Source organism: Pongo pygmaeus, chromosome 4 (genome assembly GCF_028885625.2).
Source record: "Pongo pygmaeus isolate AG05252 chromosome 4, NHGRI_mPonPyg2-v2.0_pri, whole genome shotgun sequence".
Classification (NCBI taxonomy): Eukaryota; Metazoa; Chordata; class Mammalia; order Primates; family Hominidae; genus Pongo; species Pongo pygmaeus.
Window position 1 is genome coordinate 173,288,578 of NC_072377.2, and position 20,917 is coordinate 173,309,494.

At 49.4% G+C, this 20,917-nt stretch overlaps 1 protein-coding gene across 8 annotated transcripts in view; it reads left to right on the forward strand.

Moving 5' to 3' along the window:
* The first annotated feature begins 19,457 nt into the window (after window positions 1-19,457).
* The window catches only part of WWC1 (WW and C2 domain containing 1), a 181,544-nt gene continuing 180,084 nt past the window's right edge, over window positions 19,458-20,917 (forward strand). For all 8 annotated transcript variants that reach the window (XM_054488943.2, XM_054488944.2, XM_054488947.2 and 5 more), the window contains exon 1: window positions 19,458-19,584. In XM_054488943.2, the coding sequence (XP_054344918.1) occupies window positions 19,466-19,584 (119 nt within the window). In that variant the 5' untranslated portion in view covers window positions 19,458-19,465. The remainder of the gene's footprint in view (window positions 19,585-20,917) is intronic.

A 20,917-nucleotide genomic window follows, 5' to 3' on the forward strand; every position in this document is an offset into this window, starting at 1 on the left:
AGATCCCAGCATTCCTAAGGAAGGAGCCTCTTTTCCCTAAGGAGACATTTATCGATACTTCCTATATTCATCCAAGTGACACTCCCCAAGGCAAGGGTTCTAGAACTACAGGCTGAGGTCTCTACCCCAATCCTCTTCTTCTTCTCTGAGGTCTCTACCCCGATTCTTCTCCTCTTCAACTACCTCAGTTGACTGACTTCAAGAGCTGAGTGTGAAAAAGGGAATTGACTGCCCCAATACCCCAGTCCCTTCTGCACCCCACAGACCTCCTGAGGAGCTGCCACTGCTTGGAGGAAGGCAGAGATGCTGATAATCCTAAGACAGGAGCGATGGGCTGTGTGCAGTAGGGAGTGGCCCTGTGAGTGTGCTACAATGAGGAGCACCAGAGTGATCCACATGAGAAAATGACAAGTGAGAGGAGCCTGGGGACTTCCAAGCACCCTCCCTTGGTACCTGGGGGAGGGATGCCAGGCCCTGAGATGACAGGGTAACACTTTATTTCCTCCTTCCTGTCCTGTTCCTGTGCCAGCCATCACAGAGCCCCTTGAAACAGCAACTTGATGGTAATTGATAGTGCCCAAATGGTATTTTCTGGACTGATGCCAGGGATGCAGTCATGGAGCTCAATAGCATTTCTAGAGAGAATGAGTTGATATCTATCAGTCCCCAACTGGTGAGGCTTCAACGGGCTGCTTGGAGGAGGTGGTATTCTTCTCAGTAGCACAAATCTGCCAGGGAGAGGAAGAACATGTGTGTGTGTGTGTGTGTGTGTGTGTGTGTGTGTAACACATTGCAAATATCAAGGGTAATGTACAGCACAGGCTTCAAGGGGATGCACATACGTGTAAAGGCACCAGGTGTGAGGATGTGTGCAGGTGCAAAGACATCAGGTGTAACTGAAGGTATAACACAGAGTATGAGGACTAGAGACACATACTGGGGGCAGGTTGGCAGTGCGGGGGTGGGTGATGCATGATGTGTAATTAGTGGAAATGTTGGAACAATGGAACATGCAGAGCAAAGATGTGTGTGCAGGAGCTGCAGAAAATACCTCAGCAAGTACTGAGTGGAGGTTTCTTACTCATTCTCATATTCACACCTGTGTTTCTCTGTACCAAGGAGAGACACGAGGATCGGGTAGAATAATACTCAGCATGTGACATTCACTGTGTCAGTCTATCTTCTGCTGTTATAGCAAAATACCACAGACTGGATAATTTATGTAGAAAAGATGTTTATTTGGCTCATGGTTCTAGAAGCTGGGAAGTCCAAGAGCATGGCACTGGCATCTGGTGAGGGTCATCCTGTGGTGGAAGGTATCACATGGCACCTATGCCCATCATAAGAGACAGAGAGAAAGGAGGCCAAACTTTTCCTTTTACCAGGAGCTCACTCCTGCAATAATGGCATCAATCCATTCATGAGTGCAGAGTCCTCCTGGCCTAATCACCTCTTAAAGGTCCCACTTCTTAATACCATTATAACGACCATTAAGTTTCTAATACATGAACTTATGGGGGACACATTCAAGCCATAGCATTATATGTATAAGACAAAAGAACAACTGAAGGACCACTTTAATCATTCATTTTTTTAAAACTCCTAAGACAGGACACATGCCAGTCTATATTCCTGAGGGGGATATATGGTGAAATGGTTTCAGCATGAGCTTTAGAATCAATGATTTGAGTTTGAACCCTGCTCTACCATGTACTTGCTACAAGTCTTAGACAAATCTTAAACATCCCTATGTCCCAGTTTTCTCATTAGCAACATGCAGAGAAGGGAAGCTACCCACTGCTTGTGGTGGTCACGGAGATCCAGGAGTAAATCACACACATAAAGGGGCACATTCCCAAATGTCAGCTCTGTGCTAACTGGAGGAGAGCAGAAATGACATCCTATTGCATCATCTCAAAGAGTTCTGCAGGACAGACAAGCTGGGCTCTTCCAAAGGCTTGCTATATCCCAAGGGCAGAATCCTTGCTGGGAAGGCACCTTTTCCCTCTGCAACCCCACCTCTCTAAGCCCTTGCATCCGCCTCCAGTGAACCTGACAGAGGGGAAGAGGTGGGTCAATATAAATGAGATTCACTTCCAGAGGCACATCCCATGGACAAAAAAGCATTGGGGGGCAAGAGGATGGAAACACAGTTGAAGCCATTCAATACTCAGAGAGGTGCAGGCCCTGAGAACCTAGGGAGGAAGGCAAGCCCATCCCTGCCAGGGACTCCACAAGCCCTACCGGCTGCTTCCAGTCCTCACCCCAGGATCCCTCTCCTGGGGTTCAAACCCACCTGCACTCAGGGGTGTACTGGAACCCACCCACAAGACAGATATTTGTGCCTCTTCCCAGCCCCATGTTCGGTGATATCACACTGCTAGCATGAAATCTGCCAAGAAGGAAGCATTTACACCAGGAAAACTGGCAAATTTCTATGAGACTGGCAGAGTTGGGGGCAGATACAAAAGAGAATAAAAATGTCAAAGAGCCGTTGGGAGAAGAGAAGAGAAAGGATGGCCACAGGTTAAAGTGTTCTCTGTTGACCTCAGAAATATGGGCACTTCGACACCCAAGGCTCAAGAACTCAGGCCTGGATGGGCGCAGGGGCTCATGCCTGTAATCCTAGCACTTTGGGAGGCCGAGGCGGTTGGATCACTTGAGGTCAGGAGCTCGAAACCAGCCTGGCCAGCGTGGTGAAACCCCATCTCTACTAAAAAAATTACAAAAATTAGCTGGGCATGGTGGCAGGCACCTGTAATCCCAGCTACTTGGGAGGTTGAGGCAGGAGAATCGCTTGAACCCGGCAGGCAGAGGTTGCAGTGAGCCGAGATCATGCCACTGCACTCCAGCCTGGGCGACAGAGCGAGACTCCATCTCAAAAAAAAAAAAAAAGGACTCAGGCCTGGTATCATGAAAAACATAATCAGACAAAAGCCAAAAAACCCCATAAAAACTGTGGGAGGAGCAGCGAGAGAGAATGTTTTCTGCATTCTTCCACTCTGCCGGGGTGTCAGGCCAGGTCACAGCAGCCTGTTTGGGACACAGTGGGGATGCAGATTCCCTTCTTCACACCTGGGGTGCTCAGCTCCCCACTACCCAATAATACCAAGTGCTGACACCACACGCCACCCTCCGCAAGGGAACTGCCTAAGGCACAGTCACACCCCCTCCCCAGAAAAAGCCCATGTCCAATGCCTGGTCCACACAGCAGCAGAGTGTTGAGGCTAGGATTTGACTGTGACAAGGAGCTGACTCCAAGGGCTGAGACTGATTCTTCAGCATCACCTCTTCCACTAAAGGTCAGTCTTCCACTAAAGCAGTCAGGCAAAGGCCTGGCTGCTTGTGGCATCTCTGAAGAGTTGTTCCAGCTCCAGAGCTCACCATGGGATCGGCTGAGGCCACTATCACTACATCATCACAGCTCAATGTCTCCATCTGCCCATCCCTGCACCCCTCACTCTTTCCCTCCCAAGCATTGTTCCTGCTGTCTCTAAAAAACATCCTGCATGCAACTCTCCAGCTCAAAGTCTGTCTCCTGGGAAACCCGACAAAGACACCCTCTACGCCACTCCTGTAAGAAGGGAAAATGATGTGCTGCAGAGACCCCCTGCCCAGGAGACCTAACGCCCTCCCCACCCCCACACCATGTCATTCTCTGCAATGGCGGAGGGGTGGGGGTGCGAGTTGTAATAGGCTGGGCACCTGCAGACAGCTAGTGCAGGATGCTTCCTCAGAACAGGTGCAACACAGTGTTTTGCTGGGGAAAAGGGATGTCAAGCAATCTATGACGGGGGTGCAGGGAGTCTGGGGAGAAACAGAATGAAGTGTGTGTGTGTGTGTGTGTGTGTGAATGTGTGTGTGAGAAAGACAGAGAGCTGGTGTTTGTGTTCCAGGCTACAGCAAGGGGAGTGAGACAAAAGAATAAAACCTGCTTGTTGGCTGAGTGCAACATACCTGTAATCCCAGCACTTCGGGAGGCCGAGGCAGACAGATCACCTGAGATCAGGAATTTGAGATCAGCCTGGCCAACATGGTGAAACCCCGCCTCTACTAAAAATACAAAAATTAGCTGGGTGTGGTGGCAGGCGCCTGTAATCCCAGCTACTCGGGAGGCTGAGGCAGAAGAATTGCTTGAACCTGGGAGGCGGAGGTTGCAGTGAGATTGCGCCATTGCACTCCAGCCTGGGTGACAGAGCGAGACTCTGTCTCAAAAAACAAAAAACCCCTGCTTGTTGGATTTAGCAACACACGGGATCTCTGCAGCAAGAGCCACCTGCACTGTTGTCTATGCAGAGATGTGAGCATGCAGATACATACATCCTTTCTACCTTGAGGCACTAAACACATGCTGTCCCAAACATGCAGCCCACCTTCCAGGTCCTAGTTCTTGGGTGGGGAGGGGAAGAACTTAGCCCGACTGACCTTTAGTGGAAGAGGTGATGCTGAAGAATCAGTCTCAGCCCTTGGAGTCAGCTCCTTGTCACAGTCAAATCTTCTACACACTCAAATCCTCTACACAGTTAAAGCCTCTACACTCTGCTGCTCACCTTTCCATAACCCTTCAGAGTTCACAACGTGCATTCGTTCATTCCTCAAATACTGACTGGGAGTCTGAGATGTACACTCATTGTACCAGGTGCTAGACTCGCATGCAGCCCATATCCCAACTTCAAGCTCATCCTGGCTCCACCTGACCTCATCATGTGTTCTAAAGGGACAAGCCAGGGACCCTGGATGCAAGAACTGGTTGGCCTCAGCCACAGCAAATGAATTCATCCCATTTGCCATCTTTCTGGCTCGGAAGCTCCATTTCTGATCTGAGCCCTATCTCACTCTCCTCCAGAGGAGGCTGCACAGATGGCGAGCTTCCCCACCACCTGGAAGAAGGGAGTTCCTGGCCACAGTGCCAGTGGGAGGACTTTGATGAACAAACTCCAGGCAGTGGACCGTGTCCACATCTCGTGCTTCCAAGTGCCGGCCGATTTGCTTCTTACCTCCTCCAGTCATTCCCCTGCCCAATCTGGACACTCACTGATAGCACACAGGCGAACCTTGCCCCACCTTGGGGGCAACCATGTTACTTGTTAACTTGCTGATTGGAAATTAGTTTCTCCTCTGAGATGCTGGAGCGGAGCATGGGCATTGACTTTTACTGACTGAGAGTAAGTGCTCAGTCAGAATAACAGAAGTACTCCTGATTACCTTTTAAATTAATCTAGAACTTCACTAAACACTCAGAGGCAAGATCTGCGTATGCCACTGGAGTCTTCCATATTCCCAGGGGTGTGGCACGGTTCTGTTACACCTGCTACTCTGCAGCCTGGATTTTTTTTTTTTTTTTTTTTTTTTTTTTGAGACAGAGTCTCACTCTGTCACCCAGGCTGGAGTGCAGTGGCACAATCTCGGCTCACTGCAACCTCCGCCTCTTGGGCTCAAGACATCCTCCCACTTGAGTTTCCCACTACCACGCCCAGCTAAATTTTTTGTTTTCTTGAGATGGAGTCTCACTCTGTCACTGAGGCTGGAGTGCAGTGGCGCAATCTTGGCTCACTGCAACCGCCACCTCCTGGGTTCAAGCGATTCTCCTGCCTCAGCCTCCTAAGTAGCTGGAATTACAGGTGCCTGCTGTATGCCCGGCTAATTTTTGTACTTTTAGAAGAGACGGAGTTTCACCATGCTGGCCAGGCTAGTCTCAAACTCCTGACCTCAAGTGATCCGCCCACCTCGGCCTCCCAAAGTGCTGGGATTACAGGCGTGAGCCACTGTGCCTCGCAATTTTTTGTATTTTTTGTAGAAACAGTCTCACTATGTTGCCCAGGCTGGTCTCAAACTCCTGAGCTCAAGTGACCCGCCCTCCTCAGCCTCCCAAAGTGCTGGGATTACAGGTATGAGCCACCACGCCCAGCCTGAAGCCTGGATTTTAATGCCAGGCTGGCCTGGGTCTGGATCCCCAAGATTCCTTAGCTTTAAAGTCTGGAATGAGTACTGGATGTGGGAAGTGCCACCTTGGTGCATGGTATAGGGTGAGTGCTCCATCAGTGCACAGTGGAGAGTAAGTGCTCAGTCACCCACCACTCATTACATTATTGCCTCATTGCTGCCCCAGAGAGAAGCCCCTGGTTACAGAAGTGATCAAACCCATTAAATGCTCACTCCATCAAGTCCCATCCTCTGGCCCATAGCTCATGTCAAAGGGCAGGCTAATCTCTAAAGTCCATCCCACTGCTTTAAGGCCTGCCAGATGCAAGAGTCTCTTGGATCATGATAAAATGGAAACAGAAGACACCAAGAGACTGAGGTCAGGTAAAGGGCTCCGCTTGCCCATGAACTCCTGCCATTCCATGCAGGTGCAGGTCTTTGGCCTTCCAGGAAATGTTGGTCCTTAAGCTGGATGATGGGGTGGACGGCAGCCACCTGCAGCTGAGTTCTTGCAGGGACATCATGGGAGTTGTTCAGGAGGACAAACAGGAGAGTGTGTCCATCCTTATTTTGGATCAGGACAGAAATTATGACCCATAGTGACATCAAACCCAGATTTATTTTGCCTCTCTTGGAATATACCATGTTTCTCTCCTATCTTTGTTTTCCTTTATAGAGACTTTTACTGTAAAAATGTTAAGCGATATGAAATATAAGCTCTATAAATATATTTGGAACTCAAGCCATATGGCTCAATAGGAAAGAGATAGCTGTTTGCTGGGCCCTTTGGTTATAAAGCTGCTCAAAGCCCCCATATCAGAAGTTAAAAGATAGGAAGTCAATAGAGCATCTTAAGCAATTCAATGCACATTTTTAGGCAACTTGCTAATTGTTGTTGTAGTTCAGCCAACATTCATTGAGGTATATTCCATGTGAGACACTGTGATAAGTGAGATGAGGGTTGAGTAAAATATCAAATACAGGACTTTTTTATTATTATTTACCAGTTGTGTTAGTCCATTTGCACTGCTATAAAGAAATACCTGACCAGGCGTGGTGGCTCACGCCTGTAATCCCAGCCCTTTGGGAGGTCGAGGCGGGCAGATCACGAGGTCAAGAGATCTAGAGACCAACCTGGCCAACATGGTGAAACCCCATCTCTACTAAAAATACAAAAATTAGCTGGGTGTGGTGGCACGCGCCCATAGTCCCAGCTACTTGGGAGGCTGAGGCAGGAGAATCACTTGAACCCAGGAGGTGGAGGTTGCAGTGAGTCAAGATCACACCACTGTACTCCAGCCTGGTGACGGAGCAAGATTCTGTCAAAAAACAAAACAAAAAACAAAAACCTGAGGCTGGGTAATTTATAAAGAAAAGAGGCTTACTTGGCTCACAGTTCTGCAGGCTGTACAAGCAGCATGGTGCTGGTATCTGCTTGGCTTCTACTGAGGCCTCAGGAAGCTTTCAATCATGGCAGAAGGCAAACGGGGAGCTGGCATATCATATGGGGAGAGTGAGCAAGAGAGAGAGTCATGGAACAGGCGGAAGTGACAGGCTCTTTTAAACAACCAAGGCTGGGCTCAGTGGCTCATGCCTATAATCCCAGCACTTCGGGAGGCCAAGGTGGGCGGATCACTTGAGGTCAGGAGTTTGAGACCAGCCTGGCCAACATGATGAAAACCCCGCCTACTAAAATATAAAAATTAGCTGGGCATGGTGGTGCATGCCTGTAATCCCAGCTACTGGGGAGGCTGAGGCAGGAGAATCGCTTGAACCTGGGAGGTGAAGTTTGCAGTAAGCCAAGATTGCGCTGCTGCTCTCCAGCCTAGGTGACAGAGCGAGACTCCATCTCAAAAAATAAAAATAAAATAAAATAAAAACAACCAGATCTCACGTGAACTAACAGAGTGAGAACTCATTTATTACAGGAGGACAGCTCCAAGACATTCATGAAGGATCTGTCCCCATGACCCAAATACCACTCGCTAGGCCCACCTCCAGCACTGGAAGTCACATTTCAATATGAGATTTGGAGAGGACAAAATATCTACCCATATTACCAGTTGTTAACATTTTTGCCACATTACACTCTCTCCCTCCCTCCTTCCCTCTGAAATACTCAAAATGGTTTCTGAACCATTTGAATGTAATTTGCAGACATCATGACACTTTACTCCTAAATGCTTCAGTGTATATCTCCTAAGAAGAAGGTTTATTCCCCTAATAGAACTACCATACTACTATCAATCCTGACATAGGTAACACTGACATAATAATATTACCTAAAATGCATTCCATTGTCACATTTCCCCAGTTGCCCCAAGAATGTACTTTGTAGCTTTTTGCTTTTTAAAAGTAACCCAGTATCCACTCGTGGATCCCACATTGCATTTGGCATCTTCCTAATGTTTTTTTCTGGCTTTTTCTTTGAGACAGAGTCTTGCCCTTTCACCCAGGCTGGAGAGCAGTGGCACGATCTCAGCTCACTGAACCTCCGCCTCCAAGGTTCAAGTGACTATCCTGCCTCAGCCTCCCAAGTAGCTGGGATTACAGGCACCTGCCACCATGCCAGGCTAATTTTTGTGATCTTAGTAGAGAAGGGGTTTCACCATATTGGCCAGGCTGGTCTCTAACTCCTGACCTCAGGCAACCCACCCACCTCAGCCTCCCAAAGTGCTGCGGTTATAGGTGTGAGCCACCATGACCAGCCTGTAATGTTTTAATAGACACAGACCTCTGGGCCGGGCGTGGTGGCTCACGCCTGTAATCGCAGCACTTTGGGAGGCAGAGGTAGGCAGATCTCTTGAGGCCAGGAGTTTGAGACCAGGCTAGACAACATGGTGAAACTCCACCTCTACTAAAAACACAAAAATTAGCCAGGCTTGGTGGTACATGCCTGTATTCCCAGCTACTCCCAGCTACTCTGGAGGCTGAGGCACAAGAATTGCTTGAACCCGGGAGACAGGGGTTGCAGTGAGCTGAGATCACACCACTGCACTCCAGCCTGGGCAACAGAGTCTCAAAAAAAAAAAAAAAAAAAAAATAGAGCTCTGCAAAGAGATCTTAGTGACTTTTGAGAAAGAACCTTTGGACTCAAACCAAAAAGCAAAAATCTTTCCACAAAAGACCCTTGGATGCTGCATAGCTCTCACCCTCACTACAGATGGGCAACTTATTTCTTAGAGGGGCATATGGGCTTCCAATTATTCCAATAGATTAATGCCATCTGCTCCCTACATGAAAGAAAACCGGTTAAAAGTTGGTGTCAATGGAGTCTTAGGCCCTGATCAGCACTTTGGGAGGCCCATGTCTTCTGAAGGCCAGTCTGTGCTGGACCTTATTTGGGCACTGGAGATGTAGAAGAAAGGAGGGAGAAAAAAAAGGAAAAGCTGCCCTCACAGGGTTTACACTATAGCTGGGGAAAAATAGAGAGAGAGAGAAAAAAAAACAGGGAACTAAAATAAGATTAGATTGCTGAAGGTAAAGTAGCTGCAGGGGCATGCAACCCAACTTTGGGAGTAAGGGCGGAAGTCATACCTAAGCTGAAGCCTGAAGGAAAATTCACCAACTAAACACAGAGGAGGAGTATTCTCAGCAAGAGAAACAGCCCACGTGCAGGTCCAGAAGTGAGGAGAACTGAGTGTGCAAACCACATGCACAAGCTCAGCTGTGCAGTAGGAGTGGGTGAGCCACGAAAGCTGAGACTGGAGGGCTGGGCCCGGGCCAGGGCCAGGGCCGCCCACACTGGGCCTTACAACACGTAGGGAGGTGCTTACACTTCCTCCTAAGACCAGCAAAGAGCCACTAAGGTTTCACAGCAACCATCCCAGCACCATGTGGAATGATGGAGCACGTGCACAGAGGAAGTCCAGTGGGAGGCTTCATAAGGTACAGGCCTGGATCTAAGCTAGAAGCTAGAAGAGGAGATGGAGAGGTGGGAATACATGTAAGATGTATTTTGGAGATAGGATCTGAGGCTATTGTAGTTAGAATAGACACAGGGAATAAAGGGAGAAACCTAGGATTTCTTTATTTAATTAAAGACACCTAGGTCTCTTTAATTAAAATGATGCTTTAGAACAAGTGTGATCAAACTACAACCTGAGGGCCAGTGTTCTGTTTTTATAGATAAAGTTTTATGGGCACACAACAACAATCACATCTACTTGTTTATATATTGTCTATGCCTGCTTTCACCCTACAGCAGCCGAGCTGAGAAGTTTCGACAGAGACGATATAAACCGCAAAAGCTGAAAATATTTCTTTCTTTTTTTTTTTTTGAGACGGATTTTTGCTCTTGTTGCCCAGGCTGGAGTGCAATGGCGTGATCTTGGCTCACTGCAACCTCCGCCTCCCGGGTTGAAATGATTCTCCTGCTTCAGCCTCCCGAGTAGCTGCGATTACAGACACGCGCCACCACACCCGGCTAATTTTGTATTTTTAGTAGAGATGGGGTTTCTCTATGTTGGTCAGGTTGGTCAGGTGATCAGCCCATCTCGGCCTCCCAAAGTGCTGAGATTACAAGTGTGAGCCACCATGCCTGGCCTGAAAATATTTCTTATCTGATTCTTTACAGAAGTTTGTGAACACCCTTCTTAGAACATTGTATTCCAGAGATGGATGCCTCAGGGAGAAAAAGAATATGTAAGCAAATAAATTTGGGCCATTCTGTATTTTATGTTGTTTTCTTGGCTACTCACCATCGATGGAGGTACCCTGAGAGCGCTGAGAAGTCCCACAGGAAAGAAATCTATTTACTTTATTAAAACCAATATTTCCCCAATGTAATTGCTCTCAGACTATGTTTATGTTTAACTCTGAGGAATGCACCTGTGGATGCCAGCTTTAGAAAGATGAGGAGGTAGGCCGGGCGCAGTGGCTCACACCTGTAATCCCAGCACTCTGGGAGGCCGAGGCAGGTGGATCACCTGAGGTCAGCAGTTCAAGAACATCCTGGTCAACATGGTGAAACCCCGTCTCTACTAAAAATACAAAAGTTAGCTGGGCATAGTTACAGGCGCCTGTAATTCCGGCTACTCGGGAGGTTGAGGCAGGAGAATTGCTTGAACTCGGGAGGTGGAGGTTCAGTGAGCCGAGATCATGCCATTGCACTCCATCCTGAGTGACAGAGTCAGACTCTGTCTCAAAAAAAAAAAGAAAGAAAGAAAGAGAGAGAGAGAGAAAAGAAAGAAAGACAGGCAGACAGACAGAAAGAAAGAAAGAGAAGGTAGCCAGGCCCAGTGGCTCACGCCTGTAATCCCAGCACTTTGGGAGGCCGAGAAGGGTGGATCATGAGGTGAGGAGATGGAGACCATCCTGGCTAACACGGTGAAACCCCTATCTCTACTAAAAATACAAAACATTAGCTGGGCCTGGTGGCATGAGCCTGTAGTCCCAGCTACTTGGGAGGCTGAGGAGTAGAATTGCTTGAACCCAGGAGGCGGATGTTGCAGTGAGCCAAGATTGCGCCATTGCACTCCAGCCTGGGTGACAGAGTGAGACGCTGTCTCAAAAAAAAAAAAAAAAAAAGAAAGAAAGAAAGAAAGATGAGGAGGTAGAAGAGGTACACTGGAGGGGTGAAGATTGCTAAGCATACAATTATTTATGAGATGAGTGAAGACATCATTAAAATGGCCAAGTATCAGACAAAAGAATCAGATCTGAGCTAGGGCTTATGTCAAAAAGAAGGAAGAGACATAAGGGAGGCTGTGAAGGCAGAATGCTGACAATTCCTACCTAGATATCTGTAGGGAATATGAAATAGGGAGGTAGAGAGTGGAGGGGGAAAGTGGGGTGAAGAAGCCAGCTTGAAGAAAAAAGGTGTTGGCTCAGAGTAAGCAATGACCTTCTGCTTCCAGGAAAATGGAGTAGGCACATTTTCCCCTATTCTTCCCACTGGTTCAACTAAAAACCTTGGACATTATATACAAAACAAATATGAGAAGACTCGGAACAGTGCAAAGAAGAAGACAGATGGCTAGGGACCTCACAATCCGAGGAATGACATGGTGGTGAGTTCCCTGGGTTTTCTTTTTGCCTCACATATCCCAGGCTGAGTGCTGGAGAAGCAGACAACCTAAAAAGGCCAATGTCCAGGTTTCAATTCAAAATCACTCATCATGTCAAGACCCAGAGATATCTCAAACCAAATTAAAATAGCAATAAATGCCAACACTGAGATGACAGAGATGTTAGAATTGTCTGACAAAGATTTTAAGGCGGCCATAATAAAATGCTTTAATGAGCAATTATGAATACACTTGAAAGAAATGAAAAATCAGAAAACCTCAACAAAGAAATAGAAAGTCTCAGCAAAGAAATGCATGACATAAAAGAGAACCAAATAGACATATTAGAAGTGAAAAATACATCAAATGAAATAAACAGCTCCATGGATGGGCTCAAGAGCAGAATAGAGGGGACAGAGGGAAGAGAACCCATGAACTGGAAGACAGAACAATCAAAATTATCCAATCTAAACGATGGAGAGAAAACAGACTGAAAACAAATGAACAGAGCCCCAGGATCCCATGGGACTATAATGAAGATGAGAGCCCCAGAAGAGAGGACAAAAGGGTGCAATTGTTAAAGGATTCAAGGAAATAATGGCCAAACACATCCCAGCTTTGAAAGGAAGCATGAAACTACAGATTAAAGAAGCTGAGCCCCACCACCCACCCAACTATGAGATAAACCCAAAGAAATCCATGCCAAGACACATATTTAAATATCTGAAAACGAAAGACAAAGTAGCAAAATATACAACCTTTACTAGGCTTTATTGGACCTTTGAGGCAACTGCAGCTGAATAACCAGGGCTGGGGAGCGGGGACTCTGTTCACCTGGATTAGGGTGGAGATGGTGGCACAGGAAGCCATGGGTTTGGGGGCAGAGAATCTTGTGGCATTTTAGGGCTACCACCTTCTAGCTTGGGTGCCCCCATCAAGAGCAGCCTCCCGTGGTTTTCAGTGGAATGGTAACAACGCCCTGGGTGTATTGAACATACTGTCTTCAGGGCTTTTGCTCCTGCTATTCTCTTTCCCTGCAATGCATGTTCTTTGGTTCTTCGCATTGCGGGCTGCTTGAGGTTTCTGCTTAAGTGTTAACCTCCTGAGAATGGTCTTCTCCTCTGGCCCAGTCTAAAGTAGATTCTCAACCAATCCACACCCTACCAAATTCTTCACAGCACACTCCTTCCTTCATATTATTAACAACAACTTGCAATTACTTTTTCATGTGTTGACTTGTTTATTACATGTTACTTTACTAAACTGTAAGCTCCACGGGACCAGAAATCACCCTTGTGTCTCAATACTTGTCTGGCAGACAATAGGCAGACAAAAAAGTTCTTGAGGAATAAATGAATAACAGCTGAACAGGGAAGGGGACCTATATTTAAAAGAGCTTCTGCATTTCAGAAGCTGAGCAAAGCACTTCACTTGTATCATCTCATATAGTTGTCACAAGTCAACAGTGAGGCAGCATTGTTGCTCTCATTTTTCTTGTTGGTGCTCTCATTTTACAGGTGAGGAAACTGAGGCTCAGAGAGATGCAGTCTCATGCCAACAGTCACACACTGACCAAGATGCAGAGCCAAGTTTCAGATCTGGATTGCTTTTTCTGCCCATGTATTTTCTACTACTCCGCCCAGCCACCCTGTTGAGACAGGTTGTTGTATAAACCCAACCCTATACCCTTCTTGCCAGATGATTTGTAAAATTCACTCCATTTGCTTATCTTTGCAGTGGTGAAGTTCTGAGAACGAGGTGTGAGACCACGTACAGTGGACAGGTAAAGTGCATTTCATTCCATGCATCTCCAAGCAGTTGGGCTAGAGTTTAATTTAAGCGCCTGGGTACCATGGCGATGCAAGCTCTATAAATACCGAGAGAGAGGCTTCTTTCAGCCAGTCTGCTGGTGACTGCACTTATACCCCCACCCCCGTCTCCCACCAGGGCTCCGCTTCTGCTGTTGAGTAGAGGAACAGAGGAAAGCACTGCTTTGCAAGAACTCCCGCCCTCTGCTCATGGGCTTGTTCTCTCCTCTCCACACCCCCACCCTTGAAACTGAGATTTCATCTCCACCTCCTCCTTTGGTGCATAATTCATTTCCTCTTCAGTGAAAGACACAACAGCTCCCAGTCCCCAGAGAATCCCTTGATGAGGGAGTCAGAAATAGGATGGACTCAACCTCTCCTGCCAGCCTCAGCCTCTCACATAGGAGAAATCAGCTCAGTTAAGAGTTGAGACCAGCCTGGCCAACATGGCGAAACCTCGACTCTACTAAAAATAACAAAAATTAGCTAGGCGTGGTGGCGGGCACCTGTAATCCCAGCTACTCGGGAGGCTGAGTCAGGAGAATTGCTTGAACCAAGGAGGCAGAGGTTGCAGTGAGCCAAGATTGCGCCACTGCACTCTAGCCTGGGCAACAGAGTGACACTCTGTCTCAAAAAATAAAAATAAAAAAATAAATAATAAATAAAAAGAACCAGCAAGGAAACAAGTGGGGAGGAAAGACAGGCAACAAAGGGAGAAAAGTACCCCTCTTCCCATAGAGACAGCTGAGCCTGTGAAATCCCCTGACACCAATCCCCTTGGGGGGTCTTGTGGACAGCACTGGGCAGGCGATAGGGGATCAGGGCACTATCTCTTCCTCTTAGAATTGAGAACCCCCACCTCAACTCTGCCCTCTCATTGTCAGCTCAGCTGTGACCAGTTTTAGCATGCCCTCATCAACCTCCATGTCCTCCTCCATCCACTCCAAATAGACACACAACCCAAACATAAGTAGGAGTTTAAGGAGAGTCTCCTGGCCACCCCACCTCCTTTCCCAACAAGACCATGGCACTGAAATCTCTCCTTCACCGGCATTCTAAAGCCCACACTGGGAGTCCAGAAGCAAAAACCCACTAGAAGCAGCTAAGTTGATATCTACATGACTACAGAAAATTCACTTTGCCTCTCTGAATCTCAGTTTGCTCATCTATGAAATGGAACTAGCAGGAACTAGGGCAGTAAATCATTCTTCACACAAACTCCATTTCTCTGTTCGTAAAATGAGTAGGCTGTGCAAGACTTGTTTCAGTTGATTTCCCAGCACTGAACTAAGCACGGAGGACCTAGAGGTAAATAAAAAACCATCTCTTCTGCCTCGGCTCTCATGTTACCAAGGTTTCTTCCACCCTCATTTTCTCCGGCTTAGGACGTGTTTTCCCATCATTGGGAAAAAACAGTCCACAGTACATTTATGAACCTCAAATAAGGCATGACTCAAGAAAGGGGACATTATTGGCTCCACCATAGAACATAGCTGTGCATTCCCCAGGATGTGTGGGAGGGACGGCATGAGGTAGCGAGGTACAGTCATGGAGCAGGAAGCAAAATCTCAGCAGAGGTTCTCAAAGCCTCAGTTCCCCCTGAAGAATGCAGATGCTAACAGGAAACTGGACTTGCTGACATATCGGTTCCTTTTTTTTATATTTGATTTCTCCTCTTTACCATCTTCATAGAATATGTGACTCTGGCTCTCTGAAACACTCTAAAACACGTGTGGATAACAGCCTTTCTTCCTTGCAGTTCCAGTGGAGAAAAGGGTTTAAGTGGGCATCGTTTTCAAAAACAAGACAGCCTGTCTCAGGCTCAGGTGATTCCCCTGGGCCACCGGGATGTGGCCTTTGTCATTAGAAAGGCTTGGCCTGTGGTCACTTCTGCACTGCCCAACACTGCCCAAGCCTGTCTCCTTCAACTCCGCACGCAGGCAGCCAGACACAGCCCCAGGAGGATGGCCAGGAAAGACCTGGGCTTCTTGTCTTCAGTACGGATTCCTGCAGTTCAGTCACCTGTAGAGTAACGTCCAATCCAGCCTACCATGTGGCTGAGCCGGTTTTACCTTTAATCTCTTTCACGTTTGCCCTCAGCCTTGCAGAATGTCCGGGATGATTCACGCGCCATCACACGGGGCAGGCAGTCATCTGTTTTATTACCTCACCCTGCTTGCAGCTTCTGAGAGATAACCTGGGATTCTTTCGTTGGGGGTGGATGGGAGGTAAAAAGAGCAAACAGACCTAGGCCTTAATTCAGGAGTCAATTCCTGCTCTGGTCTCTCTTTCCTGCTTCCCAGGCCAGGTCGAAAGGTCCAAAGAAGCAAGCTACTTGGAAAATGCCAGGGTTTGGGCGGCTGGACTAAAACGAAAGTGGGACTTGGCAGTCTAACAGGTGTTTTCTCTTCACAATCAATGCCAACCAGTAAAAAGGCTTGGTTGAAAAATAAGGCCAAAAAAAAAAAAAATCAGCAATTAGGAGGACTGTTGCAAGCAACCAGGCATAATTTTCAGGAGGGGAAAGGACGTGGATTTGTGTTTTGAACAGAAAGTACTTCAATTGGTCCACATTTCATAGAGGTGTGTCTGCTGCCAGGCATGGTGCTCCGAATGCACCGCACTGCAGCCCCTGAGATGAAGGCATGCTGCTGAGTGCCAAGCCCTCACATTTCTCCTCCTGCTTTGCCCTAACCACAAGCCCAAAGGAGTCCATACTGTTACGTGACTTTTTTCAAATCAAAGACTGAGACTTCAGTGAAGCAAGCTGCCCAAGGTCACACAGCTAGAAAACCCGGTGGGCTTGGGACCCAAACAGCCTGATTCTAGAGCTCTTGCTTCTCAACCAAAAAACTGTGAAGCAAACATCAACAGAGATGAACATTTGTCAGTATCGGTCATGTTCCACATCCCAACCATGGGGAAGTTCTGAGGCTGCAGAGTGATTTAAAAAAGAAAGAAAGTCTCCAATCTGGGTGACAGAGCGAGACTCCGTCTCAAAAATAAAAAGAAAGAAAGAAAGAAAGTCAGCCAGGCAAAGATGGCTCATGTCTGTAAGCCCAGCACTTTGGGAGGCTGAGGTGGGCGGATCACCTGAGGTCAGGAGTTCAAGACCAGCCTGGCCAATATGGTGAAACCCCAGCTCTACTAAAAAATACAAAAATTAGCTGGGCGTGGTGGCACAGGCCTGTAATCCCAGCTACTCTGGAAGCCGAGGCAGGAGAATTGCTTGAATCTGGGAGGCAGAGGTTGCAGTGAGCTGAGATCATGCCACTGCACTCCAGCCTGGGAGATGAGGGGGAGACTCCATCTCAAAAAAGAAAAAAAGAAAGTATAGGTTAATAACTGAGAACACTGCACTAGAGTCAGACCTGGTCTGTCTTATGAGCTCTGTATCCTGGGCCAACAACAAAGCATCTTGGAGCCTCATCTGTAAAATGGGTATAATAAATAGCCTTTCCTACGCCAGAGGGTTGTTATAAAGATTGAGATCATGCATTCAAAGAACCTAGCACCAGGTTGGCTTTGCTGTGGGGCTATTGCTCTAATCAATAGTGGGTTTTTATGTAGTAAAGCCTTGACCCAAACAGAGGAAGTGTAGAGGGCTGTGGGAATTCCCCCATAAAGGAATGGGGAATTCCAACTTTTGGGTGTTGAGGGCCAGTCTGAGGCTGGTGTCCCTGGACTCTGGTGCCTGGTATTTATGGAATGAAGGAGGGCCAAGCACTGAGCCCCTGGGCCTGGCCTCAGGGAAGGAATTAACTATGCAGAAGGCATTTGGAGGCGAGGCTCACTCTGGTGGGTCATTTCTGTCAAGAGGAGATGGGACCACAAACATGATTCCCTCTATTGCTCAGCAACACCCTGGCCCATACTGCACACGGTGCTGGTTCTTCTGGAAGACCATGGGGCTCAGGCAAGAGAAGACACCCAACTGGGCTTCATTTGACCACTCCAGCTTCCTGCCATATGCCGAGGGCAAAAAAGGGTTAAATTCCCACTCAGTACACAGATGTAAGAGGAGATGGGGAAGTGAACAGCCAGTTGATCATTCACTCAATCATGCTAGCTTGCTTTTTGCATTTAATGCTACATTTTAAATTTATTTATTTATTTATTTATTTGAGACAGAGTGTCGCTTTGTTGCCCAGGCTGGAGTCCAGTGGCGCGATCTTGGCTCACTGCAACCTCCACCTCCGAGGTTGAAGTGATTCTCATGCCTCAGCCTCCCGAGTAGCTGGGACTACGGGCGCGCACCACCACGCCCAGCTAATTTATTATTATTATTTTTTAGTAGAGATGGGGTTCACTATGTTGGCCAGGCTGGTCTCAAATCCTGACCTCAGGTAATCTGTCTGCCTCACCCTCCCAAAGTCCTGGGATTACAGGCGTGAGCCACCGCGCCCAGCTAATTCTACATTTTTAATTTCTCAAGAAACATTGTGTCTCTGTTTTATTACCTTGAACATTTTTCAAGACGGAATTTTGCTTTGCTTACTTTCTTCTTTTTCATAACCCCACTTCTCCCAAATCCATACCACACCTACCTCAAAGTATCACAGGAAAGAACGACTGTGAAGCTGCTAGCCACAGCCTGTCACAAGTAAGTCCTCAATTTAGCTAACAATAACAATGGCATTACTATTACTTTTACAAAGTGTTTTCCCTGACACCCTCTGGAAGTCCTCCCAGGAAAGCGGATCCACAGCGCTCCTAATTTTAGGGGCCCTGAGGGGAGCCAGCTACATTTCCAAATGGTGGGGAGGGGTGGAGGGTGGGCGAAACGTCGTAGGGAGAGTTGAATAGAAGGAGACAGATGGTGCGTGTGTTGGGGGAAGGGACCAGAGATCCTGGAAAACTTATGTTTCCCAATTCGCAAGAATGTTTCCATTTAACCACTTCTTGCCTGACTCTTGATTCTACACCACAGAAAAGCAGGGAGTTTTAAGATTTGGGGCCACCTGTGCCAACAGCCTGGCTACTCCGGGTGGAGAGAGACAGGAGCGTTTTAAGTACAGGCAGAGCGGTTTTTGGCCCAGCCCCCTAGGTTTGGGACGCAGGTGAGGGGCGGTCTCTCCTTCCCCTGGCAAGGGCAGCGTAAGGGTGGCCGGCGGCTGGGACTGTCCCACGAGGGGGCGCGTCTCGGGCCCTAGGACCCGCCCTCGAGGCGCTGCGCGCGGGGAGGGGACCCGGGAACCCAGGCGCCCGGCGCTCCGCCTCCCGTTTCCGGGGCAGCGCTGTTACCTGCACCACCCGAGCCGCACCTGGCGGAGGCAGAAGTCACAAACCCGGCGAGCTCAGAGCGGCGGAGCGGAGAGGAGGGACGGCACCCGGCTGCAGGGAGGAGGGAGGCGGCAGCGGCAGCGGCGGCGTGGAGGGCGCAGCGCGCCGCGCGGCGGAGGAGGGCAGACGGCGGCGGCGGCGCTCGGCTCGCTCTGCCCGGCCGGCTGGGCGCGCACCCGGGCTCGCACCGCGCCGCTGCGGACGCACATGGCAGCTTGAGAGGCCGGCGGCGGGAGGAGCGGGCGGCGCCGGGTCGGGGCCGCAGGGCCGCATGGACAGCGGCGCCACCCCGGCCGGCCCCCACTAGGGCCCCCCATCCGCGGGCGCCACTCCCCCGATCATGGTGCCTCGGCGGCCGCCCGGGCTAAGAGCGGCTGGCTGGAGCCGCTGAGCCCCCGCTGCGGCCGGGAGCTGCATGGGGGAGCGCCGGCAGCGCTCGGGAAGATGCCCCGGCCGGAGCTGCCCCTGCCGGAGGGCTGGGAGGAGGCGCGCGACTTCGACGGCAAGGTCTACTACATAGACCACACGAATCGCACCACCAGCTGGATCGACCCGCGGGACAGGTAGGACCCTGGGACCCTCCTCTGTGCCCCCACATCCCCGCCTGGGCCCCCACCTGCCCCTGGAGCCGCCGGCCGGGACTGGGCAGGGTCGGGGGAGCTCTGCGTGCCTCTTGAGCTCTCTTCAGTTCGCCACCCCCTGCTCCCCCCAACCTTCTGGAGCGCTGCTCCGGCCTCAGTGGGCTACCGAGAGGAGGCGCCTGCCGGGGAGCTGGCCCAGGCTGCCCCACCGCCATCCCCAGTTGGAGGACTTAGGCCCCGGCCGGCACCTTCCCGGAGTTTTGACCTTAAGCTCTAGCCCCGCCCGCCCCCTTTAGGAAGAGAGGTCGGGCGGAGGCGGGGGTTGGGGGAGCGACCTAGCCGGGTGAAGCCGGGTCTTCCCGGGGAGGCTTCCACCCAGCGTGGGGGTGGGCAGATGGGGATGGGGAAGTGTCCGGTTTGGAGGGGGTGGTTAGGACCCTAGGATTCTGTGGGAGACCACTGGAGAGAGGGCACTCGGCGCAGGGGAAGGCAACCTGAGGTGTGGTTTTTGACAGGTGCCTTGGAAGCTGCTGAGAACAGCACAGGGGCAGCCAGGGGGCCCTGGAACCCGAGGGTGGGGAGGAAGTGAAGAAGCGGGGGCAGATGAGGGAGACTGGTTATCCAGGAATCTGACAGCAACTTGGAAGCTGTTAGGATGGAGATGGAGGTGAGAGGCCTCCCGGAAGGCCTTGCCCCTCGCCTCTTTCTCCTCCCTTTCTTCCCTGGTCGGGGGAGGGGGCGGCGAGGCTCCTCAGCCCTGCACCAGCGGGACCTGACCTTGGTGGGTACCAGGCCGCTGTAGGTTGAGATGCTGTGCAGAGGCAGGTGGAGCCTGAGATGGCTCGGTGTGGCTCTTACCTCTCTAGACTTTCTCCTGGTTGTTTGGCATTTCTTTGCTCACATGCTGCACACACACATACATTCACCCTCTCCATGTATGTCCTGGAGTCCCCGGACCACGATGTTGCTGACACGGTCTGTGGGCAGAGTGTCTTGGGGAATGTGGACTTTAAACCTTGTCTGTGACCTTGGGGGTCAGGTCCCTGTAAAGCAACCAAGGTGAATTTCTTGGACTCTTCATCTTGTGTGGTAGGGGTGGAGGTGTCCCAGAAGTGTATGTAGCAAGATGTGGGTTAAAAAAGGAAAATAAGCAGAAAGAAAATGAGAGTTGAGATTCTAGGTAGTTTCTGGGAGCACTTACGTTCACTCATTCATTCATTCGTTCATTCAGCACTTCCTGGATGCCTCCTCTACACTCAGCACCATGCTGAATGTCTCATGAATGTAATCTGGAAGGTAAATATTTAGTGCTAGA